This window comes from Morchella sextelata (genome assembly GCF_020137385.1).
Source record: "Morchella sextelata strain SCLS chromosome Unknown scls_20, whole genome shotgun sequence".
Lineage (NCBI taxonomy): Eukaryota > Fungi > Ascomycota > Pezizomycetes > Pezizales > Morchellaceae > Morchella > Morchella sextelata.
The window spans coordinates 1,476,337-1,488,248 of NW_025408635.1; the positions used below are offsets into that span (position 1 = coordinate 1,476,337).

At 47.8% G+C, this 11,912-nt stretch overlaps 4 protein-coding genes across 4 annotated transcripts; 1 reads left to right on the plus strand and 3 right to left on the minus strand.

The window, feature by feature from the left end:
• Positions 1–3,640: 3,640 nt before the first annotated feature.
• H6S33_006582 (uncharacterized protein) lies at positions 3,641–5,006 on the minus strand (the record flags this gene model as incomplete). Its single annotated transcript, XM_044837948.1, has 3 exons — positions 3,641–3,978; positions 4,142–4,163; positions 4,215–5,006. The coding sequence occupies 3 exons, from the start codon at positions 5,004–5,006 to the stop codon at positions 3,641–3,643; spliced, it is 1,152 nt and encodes a 383-aa protein (XP_044690109.1).
• Positions 5,007–5,908: 902 nt separating this feature from the next.
• On the minus strand, positions 5,909–6,862 carry H6S33_006583 (uncharacterized protein; the record flags this gene model as incomplete). The annotated part of the gene is made up of 1 exon (XM_044837949.1): positions 5,909–6,862. The coding sequence occupies one exon, from the start codon at positions 6,860–6,862 to the stop codon at positions 5,909–5,911; it is 954 nt and encodes a 317-aa protein (XP_044690110.1).
• Positions 6,863–9,158: 2,296 nt separating this feature from the next.
• Positions 9,159–9,578, plus strand: H6S33_006584 (uncharacterized protein; the record flags this gene model as incomplete). Its single annotated transcript, XM_044837950.1, has 1 exon — positions 9,159–9,578. The coding sequence occupies one exon, from the start codon at positions 9,159–9,161 to the stop codon at positions 9,576–9,578; it is 420 nt and encodes a 139-aa protein (XP_044690111.1).
• A 1,104-nt stretch (positions 9,579–10,682) lies between these two features.
• On the minus strand, positions 10,683–10,931 carry H6S33_006585 (uncharacterized protein; the record flags this gene model as incomplete). The annotated part of the gene is made up of 1 exon (XM_044837951.1): positions 10,683–10,931. One exon carries the CDS (start codon positions 10,929–10,931, stop codon positions 10,683–10,685), a length of 249 nt encoding a protein of 82 aa, XP_044690112.1.
• Positions 10,932–11,912: the final 981 nt, after the last annotated feature.

The window sequence follows — 11,912 nt, forward strand, 5'->3', positions numbered from 1 at the left end:
ACAGCAAACGGCTCTTGGTGCTGATAATTCCTTATCTCCGATTTTTTTTCTTTTTCTTTTTTTTGCTTTCGGATCTGGGTTCTGGTTCGGTTTTGGTCTGGCTTGGGTGGGGGAGCATTTTCGGGGTATTTCTTCTTTTCCAGTTTCCATTTCCACGACTATTATTACTACTACTACTACTACTACTTTTGGGGGGCATATCATATCATATCATATCATATCATAGGAGGAGCGTTGTTTTTGAACTTTTGGGATCTTGGCGTTATTGTTTTTTTGTTTTTTTATTTCTTTTTTCTTTTCCAGCTGGCCTTTTTTTTTATTTATTTATTTTTCCGTCGTTTCTTTTCCTGTGCTGCGCTGGAAAGGGGAAAAAAAGGAAAAAAAGAAAAGGGTCTTGAACACTGTTTTCTCCGGCAATCGGGGGCCGCTGGTGCGGTCGTCTATCTGTGCATGCAGGGTGGGTGGGGTGATTGTCTGCCTATTCTCACTCTACTACCCCTCTTCCTCCTGCCGGACGCAGGACCTGTCTCTGCCTGTAGCTAGCTGCTGTAAATACTCTACCGTCAGATTGATTGCATACCACATCCGTCTGTCTATCTATCCTGTCCTCTCTCTCCCTTCTCTCCTTTGTTTTTTTTCTCTCTCTTCATTTCTTTTCTCGCTGGCCGCTACCTAGCTAGTGAGGGGGTGAGCTCGGTGCTGAATATAAAAATAATGACGCTGTCCAATCCAATCCAATCGCTGTGCCGAACAATGATTTGTTTTCTTGTGTTGAGCGGGGTGGAGTAGAGGGAGGTAGGTACACGTTGCCCGGTGGAGTCGTGGCAGGTGCTGGTGGGAGGTGGAGTGCGTGCGAGGCTTGGCCGAGTGATGGGGTGTGATGGGGAGTTTGGGGGGGGGGTGCGTGGGTGATGTAAGCGGGTTGATATGTAAGCAGAGGTAGGGTGTGGCGGTGGCTTGGAGGTAGTGTGGAGGGGGGTTGTGGCTTTTTTTTTGGGGGGGGGGGGGGGGGTTAATTCATTGGCTTTGTGGGGGATACGGAGAGGGAAGTATGTTGTAGGGATATCGATGTAGCGCGGGCTTGAAGTCGAGAGTTGGGTGGAGGGTCTGATGTGTGTGTGAGCAGTGCGGATTATCTGTGGATCATGTGCTTGTGCTTTTGTTAATGTTATATAGGTGGGCCAGCATGGGATGTCTTTTTATTTCTGGCCGTAGGAATAGAAGATGTAATAACTTATTAATGTATAGTATTCACAGAGTATCTGCAGATCTCAGTTATATACATGTATACAATGATGTTACTATAGCTCTTGGAGTGTTGCCTCCGATCCGGCTCAGCATGAGATCCCGTTGCAAATTTGCAATTGAGTCGGGTTGTGGCGGTGATATATGTTATGGCGGGGTATAGAAAAGATAGGACGAGCAGTGATCAGCTAGTAGTAGGGAGCACGAGAGGAGGGGTACGGTGAGTTGCGTAGATTAGATGCAAGTCTCCGATTTATATACCGGAGTATAGTGGGCGGGTTGATCTATTCTTTGCGCTGCTGGCTGTACTGCGGGTCTTTATAGGCTTTCGGGGTCTGTAATGCACTTCAAGTACACTACACAAGATTCTCGGCGTTGGCAGCTATGGTCGGTATCCGGCCTCCATCTACCCCGGGCCTAGTTTCGGGGGGTTTTCGAGCGCGAGACTGCTGTTACTCTGACGCCGGCGCGGCGCAGTGTGTTGATGCTTTGGCTTTATAACTGCAGGAGTGGATCTTCGAAGGCCAGCCAGCCCTCCTGTGTGTACGTCATCTGTAGCACTGTATCTCTATTGCTCTAATGGCGTGTGTAGCTCTATTGAGGCCCATTTGCGAGTAAAACCATTGCGGACCGGAGGTAATCATAGACTATCACTCGGTCGACTTATCAAGTGGATTGCGAGCGGGTCGTCTCATGGCGGTATGGTGGACTGTGGTATGGCTTGTATGGTAGGAGTAGGAGCTGGTGGGGTGGGGCGTTATAGTAGTGGTGCGGTCAAGGCTGGCTGGGTTTATTTTTGGTTAATTCGGTGTGTTGTTGTAGTTGTTGTGGTTGTACGCGTACGGGAGCGGTGATCGACGGATGGTGGGTCGGGCATGCAGCTAGATGGTTATACATGGCTGCGAAAGAAGTGTCTTCCCTGTCGATACGAAGTTAGGTTCAGGTGTAATGACATGTACTTCGGTACATATTACGACCGTCATAGATCGCGGGGCAAGTTGTATATATATTCTGGCCAGAGCTGTTGAATCTGGTCTCGGAGGGTGTTGTAGTAAGCTAGGTCCTAGGAATCCCTGAAAGTGTTTTTCTAACCATCTATAAAGGTAAGCGACCATGCTCTGGCGGTCATCTCGCGGATTCGTGGGATTGCGTAGTGGCCTCAAAACGGAATAATAACTAGTCTGTGGTTTGATATGCAAAACCTCTCCGAGAACGTCGTACTATTTATTATAGTCACACCCAGTAACAAGTGCCCGGGTAAATCTCTGGTGCGACCAAACACGCGCCAGGACCCAATATGGCGGGAGGCGTCTGTACGTGAGACATGATTCATCACTCGGAGTGCGTCGGTCGGGTGACTAATGACACAACATGTACGTGAAACAGCAGACTACTCGAATCAGAAAGATGAACCAAGAGTATTTTATGCAGTATTCGAGCGCGGGCGTCGGTTGGTATTGATCGGAAAGGGATGCATGTAGACTTTAACGTCCTTTTCATGTGGCCAGCTGGCAGTTTCGGCCATAGCTGCGGAAGTGTTGCATCTGAGAGCCTGTTTCTCTATACCAGGGTCATTATATATCAGAAAAACAAGCTTGAACGGTTTACTGATTCCTTGAGTGGATGAGGCAGGATAGGTTTATTTCATTATTAGTGAAAGCCCGAACTCTGATGGTGCAGTGTGACCACAATAGAAGTCCCCAAGGCGTTGTTTTTGACTGGGGAGATGTCCGGAACTGTGTTAGAGATGCCGCGCTGCGTTTTCTCTCGGGTTAATAGGTGGCTCGGCTATTCCGGTGGATTTCTAGACGTCGCTCGCCATGTATATCAGGCTTCTGCTTTAAAGCCCAGTCGTGCCAGCTGCTCTGTGGAGGACAAGCTTAAAGGTACTGCCTGCAGAGGCCGGGATTGATTAAGATCTATACTTCATTATCGAACTTGGAGTCTCATATCTGTATAAAAACCATGAAACCTCTGGGACAAGCTGGGATACGTGGATTCATAGTTATTGTTCTTCCTCGGTGACAGCTTTCGTGCGCCTAAGATTTCGTGATGAGGAAACGTTGAGATATTTGAGCATACAGGGAACTACGCGACCATTCTAAACAGCGCTAGGGAAATATCGCATATATACTGCCACTGGGGAAATAAGTATCACCCTCGGAATCGGTTTGCGATTTTCCCTTTCTGTGCCAAGTATTTATTGAGCAGTATGAGTAAATGTATATATATGCGCAGTTAGTTATATCAGATCTTCCGAGCTCATCGCGACAGCTATCACAATGAATCCATATACAGTGTATCTCTGGGTTTCTTTTCTCCGTTATATAAATTATACATGCATGCAGCCTTTCTACATCCCCGCACAGTTTGGCAGGTTCACTGATCAAGCAAATCAAGCCTCAGCGCTGCGATCATACAAAAAGAAGTTGGCATGTCCTCTAAAGCGCGAATGTGGCTCGCGATAGAAGGCAATCTTTCGATTTTTGAACGCAATCCGGAAAAGGTCCATGTACGGCCTGTAGACCTCGTCCTCATCGTTCAAGCTCGATGGAGGGCGAAAGACATCCTGGAGGACGCGGGTAGGGGCCAGAAACTCCTCTGCCGCGTAATCGGGGCACGCCAGGTAGCCCACGACAAGGTCCCAGCCCGTGCGGTCGGAGCGGTGTTCGAACTTGGGCCGGAATTCGCCAAAGTGGCAGAGACGGAGACTGTGCTCGCTGGACTCGGCTCCTGTTGTTTCAAAGATCAGTCATGAGTATCGATGTGACAAAGCCAGATATAACAATCATGCGCTCGCTCGTCTGTCTGTCTGTATTCAAGAGAATGGGAGCGGGGGAGCTTAATGGTCGTGCAGTATATATATATATATATATATATAAGTACATGTGCGTACCTTCCATCACAACACACGACACCTCCGCAGCCAGAAAGGAGTTGAGCTCGAGCATCAAGAGCAGCGAAGAGACCTCCGCGAGCACGCCATAAGACATCCTCGGCTTCAGCTCGGGACCCATCCCAAGCAGGCTCCTCAGGATCTTGCGGAACGGGTTAAAGTTGAGATTCTTGCTGTCGCGTGCAGATGTCCAGCTCTTGAGGGGCTCCTGCTTCTCCCCCTCCTCGAAAATCCACTCGATGAAGCCGCCGTAGAGACTCTCCAGCTGGGCATACCGCCAGTCGGGGTCCGCCGCATGGTACGGCGGGAAGCGCGTCACCCCATCAACCTCGTCGTCGGCAGTACCGTGACCCGGCCGCTTCCGGCCCCGGAGAGGCTCGAGAAAGGCCCCCGAGAAGAGATAGCTCATCACCAGGTATCTGGCGCCCGCACGGTAGAAGCTCTCCTCGCCGTGCTCGGTGATCCACTCGATCTGCACAATCTCCCGGAACCGGCTGAGCCAGCCCGCGAGCATGCGGCTGATCTGCCTGACCGTGAAGAGCTCGTCGAAGGTGGGGGGTGCCGCGGCGAGGCCCTCGCAGAAGGCCTTTGTGGGCGGGGCTGGGTAGCGGTTCTCGGCGAGGTCGAAATGGTTCCCTTCCCACTCGAGGGGGAGCTTGCTGGCCCGCGCGGCACGTAGGCAGTCGTCGAACATGAGGAAACGCCGCGAGGCTGCTTTGCGGAGCAGGGTTTGTGTGTTGGACGTGAGCAGGCCGCGGAGGGAACGGCATGTCGAAGAGAGGTTTATGATGTCGAGGGGACTGTCGAGGGCCTTGAATATGGCGAGATGGATCTCTGAAGGGACGGAGAGTAGGATCGACGACATGTTCGTGGCAGGTATGTACGTGTCTGCGCGCGTTGGGGCCACTGTGAGTTGGATCAATATTATCAGGTTCGAATTCCCCGTCAGAGGGTATATGTATGTATGGGGGAAAGTAGTGGGACTGCAAGTAAATATATATATATATATGAGAAGAACGACTAGAGCTCGAGGATTGGAAGCGTTACTCTATACTCAGCTGTCCGCGCAAGCAGGTGTGTGTGTAGAGACGACGTACGTGCCCGAGTGGATGAGTCGATAGCTATACAGGTAGGTAGAGCAGAGTAGCTACGTAGAGTATGTATGTATGTATGTAGCTGTAGGGATTTGATATACCCGGAATACCTACATCATATCATATCATATCCCTGGTCAAATACTCCACAATCATTGGCCATGGCAGCTTGGCAACCTAGAACCCTCCCATGGGGTACTTGGCAAGTTTCACTAATTATAAATATATGTATGCAGAGAGATAGAGCAGGTGTATGTAGGCATGCATATCTACTCTACACATCTCGTCCAAGGGAAGAAATGCGTGGAATTGGTTGCGGTATCGAGTCTGTCATTAGATCAATTGATGAAGCATGAAAACCAAGAGCGAGCGGGAGACCTCAGCGAAAAGCGGGCTCATATGAGTGTATATATATATGGGTCAAGTTGTAGGTAGCTACTTCGAAATCTGTTTTTGTCTTTCTTCGATCTTGATCTTCATTCTCCGCACCTTGATGAAGAATACAACTTACTGCTAATCCTGAGCATCCAAAATAAAAGAAAATAAAGAAAATAAAGAAAATAAACCCCCCTCCCCCCGGAATCGCGTGCAAACGTAAGAGGCGGCCAGCCAGCCAACAATACCACATAGCTGGTAATATACACATGATGTACATACACATACACATACAAAACTAGAGCGTCGAGCTCGCCAACCAAAGCCTCAGTATCTCCTGTTCCAACACCTCGACCACCTCCTCACGATGCCTCATCCGCGCCAACGAAACCATCGGAACAAGCTCGCTCTCATACCAGAAGCTGTCATGCCCAGGCACCTGCTTCGAAAATATCTTCTTGATTACATCTGTCCGCCCCGTTATGCACGCCAGGTTCAGGGGGTCGAACCCGCGCAGGTTCCTGGCCACAAGATCGCACTCCTCCTGCTCCAACAGAAACTCCACCACATCCCACCTTTGGCAGTAAAGCGCCAGGATCATCGGCGTGTCGTTGTCCCTATCCACCACGTTCACCTCCGCCCCATACTCCAGCGCAACCTTCAGACACTCCAGATGGCCATACTCCGCCGCGAGCGTCAGGCAACTGCTCATGTGGTGGTTCCTCGCGTTCGGGTCCGCGCCCGCTGCCAGCAGCTCGCGCAGGATCTCCACCTGTCCGGTGCGGCAAAGGTCGAAGGCCATCGGCGGATACCCCGGCAAAGCATCCGGCACCGCGCCGCGCGACAGGAGGAGACGCACCAGGGGGGGGTGACACCTGCGGACCGCGAGCCGCAGCGGGTTCCGGCCGTTATCCTCGGGAGGCGTGTGGGGAACACCGTGGTCGAGGAGGGTCTCCACGGCCTCGAGGGAGCCGTAACGACAGGCCTCGGCGAGTGCGAGCTCCTCCAACTCGGTCGCCTCGCCTGACGCGGGGGTGTGGGCGAGAATTGTTTTTACGAGCGGGACCTGGTTCTCCCTGGAGGCCCATACCAGCGCGGGGGTGTAGTCTTTGTCGGCGAGGGCATGGCGCAGCATGATGCGGGACAGGCTATGGTGGAAGGAGCGACATGTTAGGAGAAGGTGTAGAAGGGGGCCGGGGGAGAGGTTCTCGGCAATTGTGAAGAGGATCTCGTTTGGGACGGTGGAGAGCATGATATCTATTATATTGGACGTTAGGAAGTAGTACTGTAGTAGGTACAAAGTAGATGATGATGATGATGATGATGATGATGATTGGGGTGTGCAGCTCCTTCAGCCGTAGATATGTACTCCAGATGTATGTGTGTAGAAGAGATAAGATAAGGGAGCTTGCAGCGGATGCGGCAGGGATCGGCTGGCGCTTAACTCGGTGAGGGGCCGAGATACATAGTAAATACCTACATGTACATACAGGTATATACCGAGATGCATAGTAAATACCTACATGTACATACATACAAGTATATACCTAGCTACATGTTTATAGCTACATATATAAGGTCGTCTTCAAGGAATACATGTAGTATCTCAAACAGGCGCAAAGGGAGGAGAGCGTCGAGGTACGTACGTTGAGCAAGCATGAATCTTTAAAAGAAAATCGAGCCCCACCCCGGCCCCCACGGTAGACGTCCCCCTGATACTTGCAAGGGAAGTATATTGACTACATGCATGCTACCGAACGCGAAGTTAGTATTGTCGATACAACTTGCACTGGAGCTGATTCTAAAGACCAGCTGATTGCGGATAGGAGACATATATAAAAGAGATCTATACGTATGTACTTCTCTTGGCACCAACTTTGCCAACTTGCGTTTTCGACAAGGACATCCAGCTGTCTTGGGGATTTGGACTTGATTGGTCGGGTTGTTTACATGCAACCATACGGCTATGATGGTTCCCTCTGCAGCTGGGTATCTGTATATAAATGTAGGGTTACGCCGGCAACGCGGGGTGGATGGCTCTTCTTCGAACTTAGAAAACCCAATCGGGGAGAAGCTGGTAAAGTAGATACTTAGGTGAGCATAGCCTACTATATGCAGCGGGAGATAGGTAAGAAATCGAAACCCGATCATAATCAATCCCCCAAAAAAACAACACACCAAAATATACCGTCCGAGTGATAATATATGAAGATAGGTGCTCTGTATCTAAAGAAGCAGAATGTACTAGGTCACCACGCATGTACACTATGATATACAACGGCACGCAAGGAAGAGGCACATATTTCGCAAATGGAGAACGACGATTCATTATCTTGGACCACCAACTGGAACCAACTATCCATACTGGGATCTTCCAGGAGTGATAGCTAGCAAGCAGGTATATGTTCCGGGCGATTCGCAAATATGGCGGATTCGTGAATGGACTTGACAAATTCGCGAATGGACTTGAGGTATTCGTGAATGGACTCCTAGGCTCATACATCTGTGGCTGGACCAGTGTATTCGCGAACAGCCTGGGAAAACTGTTGTAAATTGTTCAAAACTGATAACTAACAATGATTTATATCAACCCCCGACGGCTGCTACAATCCCTGGAGACCTCTAAAAAAAAACCAGCAACCCTGAAGACAAAATCTAGAACAATAGCACCTTTAAGAGCTTTAGTAAGCATCAGTGACATCCAGTGGTCTCTATTAGCCTCTCAAGGGGGCGAGTAGCGAGTATTCTGCAGGGTACGAAGGAGGTAGTAGAGGTCGGTGGGGGAGCCTGCGATAGGGGCCCTGAGTGACTCTAGCACTAGTAAGGGTCAATGGGACAAGGGGAGCAGCAGCATAGTGGTCTTCTTGAGGAAAGAATAGGAAATGATATTATATAGTAATAGACAGCGTAGGTACAGAAGACATTGCGGATTAGAGGAAAGAAGAGAAAGAGAACAGAAGCGAGGGCGAAACCTCCTAATATACCCAAGAAAATCCCAGCGATAACAAATCCAGAGTGACTCACACCCTTGTGACCAACAGAACCTGATAGAACTCAATAGAACCTTTCTGACCAATCCAACTCCTCGTAACCCAGTATGTTAACTAATCGATCCATGAAACAGGGGTGACTTTACAAAGGCATTGAACTGTATACGAGGCTTAATCGACTTCCAATTAATGGCATAGTATGGGAGTTATACAAGGAGCATATTGAATTATATGGGGAGCTATCTCGAGAATTTCTATAAGTACAAGGATATCTTTTTAGGATTCTAAGCGTACAAGAGGACGGTTAAGGATGTGAGAAATCGGATAAAGGCTTTAAATGCCTCAGGTTCTCAGAGTGGTCATCGAGGTTTAGAGAACATTCGTGAGATACGAGAAAGTTCTCACTTCAACTTCATCAAATTGCACGTTTTCTCACCCTATCTAGAACATGTCGAGCGCTTTGGGAATATTCCCCAGTACACTACCGATATCAGCGAACTCGCCCATTTGGGTCATATAAAAGAGTCATATGGAGCATCCAACAAGGTCAATGCTGCAATGCAGATACTGAACTATATGGAGCGGCAGTTGGCGTCAGAGATTCGAATTCGGAATCTGAAAGACATTGTTGGAGGTCCTGAGAGCATTGACGACATCTTTTGGAACAATCGAGATGACCTGAAGGAGTTACTTGAGATTTTTAAAATCAAAAACCGGAAAAAAACTCCAAATGAACGATGCATAGTAGAAGGAGAGTTGCTTCTAAGGCGTCTTTGCAACCCCTCCACAAAATCAGAAAGACTGTTCAATATTGCGGATGGACTGCAAATAAGCCATACCACGTTATATCGCCTGATAAAGGAGCATCCAGAGGATGCGGGATGCTCTCAGGGCTTTGCTGGAAGCTCTGAGAGTATTTTAGAGTGCCGGGTGGAGATGTTTACATATTTGCAGGTTCCGATACTAATCTTCCAATGACTGGAGGTGTACGAGGTTCACAATATTAGGTGTACAGGAAAAGCGGCTTTTAGGAAAGGGAAAATAAAAAAGCATTGGGTATGGATATCCGTAGCATTCACAGAGGAGTGGGGAGTTTTTCAGAGACGCTTACTAGTACATGTGGAGGCTTTGTTCAAGTTGCGGGACAGTGGAGGGTGAGAACATAGACTATGTATAGTGGAGCTACTCAAGGCAAAGGATCATGATATCATTGATAGCTCACATGGGCTCTTGAAGGTTTGTAGGAGGAGGGGGAAGAGGATATAAGTCATTACTATTCGGAGTATATTGGGAATGGCCAATTTGTTTGAGGTGGAGACTGGTAATTGGTTGATAAATACTAAAATAGACTTACATACATGGAATGAATTTGGTTGAAAGCTTGCAAAGCTGTGAGGGCATTTGTGAGTGCTCTGGGAATGTTAGGCCCAAATGGACTCTCTAATTCAAAATTCGTTTCATTCTGCTATGTATGCAGATTGGAAGAAGGAGATAAAGTTTCGGCCACTCAGTATCTGAGTCTGACTATCCAGCAAGCTCGTTCCAGAAGGGCAATACCAGGCCAGGTTTGCTGCTTATACATGAACATTGAGTTTTTCAGATGAGTTGTACCATAGCCTCGACCTCAAGTGTAATTATCTCTTTCACGAATCGACAGAAACATACACCTCCGCCAAAGTTTGGCTAGTCTTCACCAGTATACAGGAAAGTGCTCGTATTAGTATCCCGCAACTAACCGCATAACGGCGTTGAGGATACCCACGTTAGATATCATTTGAGAGACTTGTGCCTTCCTATCCTTTGATGACGGCATCGTATCAATACAAAGGGGGCAAAGTGAGGGTTGCCTAATCTTTAGTTGTTATGACAAATGCTTCAACTCGATGAGCATTGGTGAGTGCTCTATGAGTATTGGTGAGTATTTTGGGAGCATTCCCGGGAGCATGCGTGACGCTATGAGAAAGTTCGCTGTCCCGTAAGAGCACTCAAGAAAATTGTGAGAGCTGTGGGAAGTGCTCACGTAGTACTACCGACGTAATCAAAGGAAGCAAAAGTTCCATAAGTGTTGTGGGCGGAGTCACTCTATTCTAGCATCTCCAGAGAGGTAGGGACTCTCATTTTGGTCCAGGTGAGCAGAGTGTTGGTGAATCTCCTCCGGACGTAAGTCATATCTCTTGATGGTGCTGGAAGGTTGAGTGCTCCTAGAGCGGAGCTGAGCGCAAGCTGCGTACACTTACGGTGGCAGATGCGGTAGACAATTGGGTCGTGGAATGCCCGACAGAAAGAAAGTGCTACACCTTGGGTAATACGCGAGCTTGCTGATGCACTCATCGTTGGTTAGCTATGTCGTCATCGTGAATATAGAAAATAGCGGAAAATGTATGGCGGGTTGCGTTTGGTAAACACTCTTCCAAGTGCTGGAGATCGTGCATGCACAGGATGGATAAGTGAATATAATATCAAGCTAAAGTAACCCTTAAACTGTCACCAAAATACTGATCCTGCAAAAAAAAAGCAAATTTAGTTTGGCCTTACTAACAGATCTTCTTAGCTTTCTCATTAAATAATAGATCGTACATACGAATTAAACTTCTATATCACTGGAGTCAGCAATTGACCAGTTAAGGGATTGGGGAGGTAAAATTATATCTAAAAACAAGGTTTCAATGCCTAGGCAAGCCAATAGAACTCTTCTCATTCTTCTAAAATAGTTTTACCTCAGACTGTACAGTTGCTTCGGGAGCAATGATGGACAACAAACAACGACAAAACCGTGAGTTTCAGCCAATCATAACACTTTATATCATCCTGGGCACTACTGTTTGACTGTACAAGAAACTCCTACTCATCATCTCACCAGTCTCATTGTTACTTCAAAGCCGACTGTATAAGGCTTTGAAATTAAGTGAGTGAACAAAATAGGATATTGACTGGTGAGGATTGGTTCACTTACTTAATTCTATAGGTTTATACTGTCATTCACATTTTTTGTACTAAGTATCATTTTGCATGGATTATTTACCTCTCCACACCTAAAACATTATACAATAGAGCTAGCTCTCCCTATATCTGAATTCTAGCCTACCTTAGGGCATTAAATCACACGACTGATAGTCTCGAAACCTTGCATAATACTTGGCTCAAGTCCTTTGAACCACGGACATTTTTTTTCTCAAATCCTAGATAGAATGAGATCAAGCCAAGTGTTACTTCATTTCTCTTATGCCCATTACTATGGACCTCTTCTTCCCTATATCCTGGGGTAGCGGGTTAGGAGAAGACGCTGATGGAATGTCAAATTCGCATAGTGGA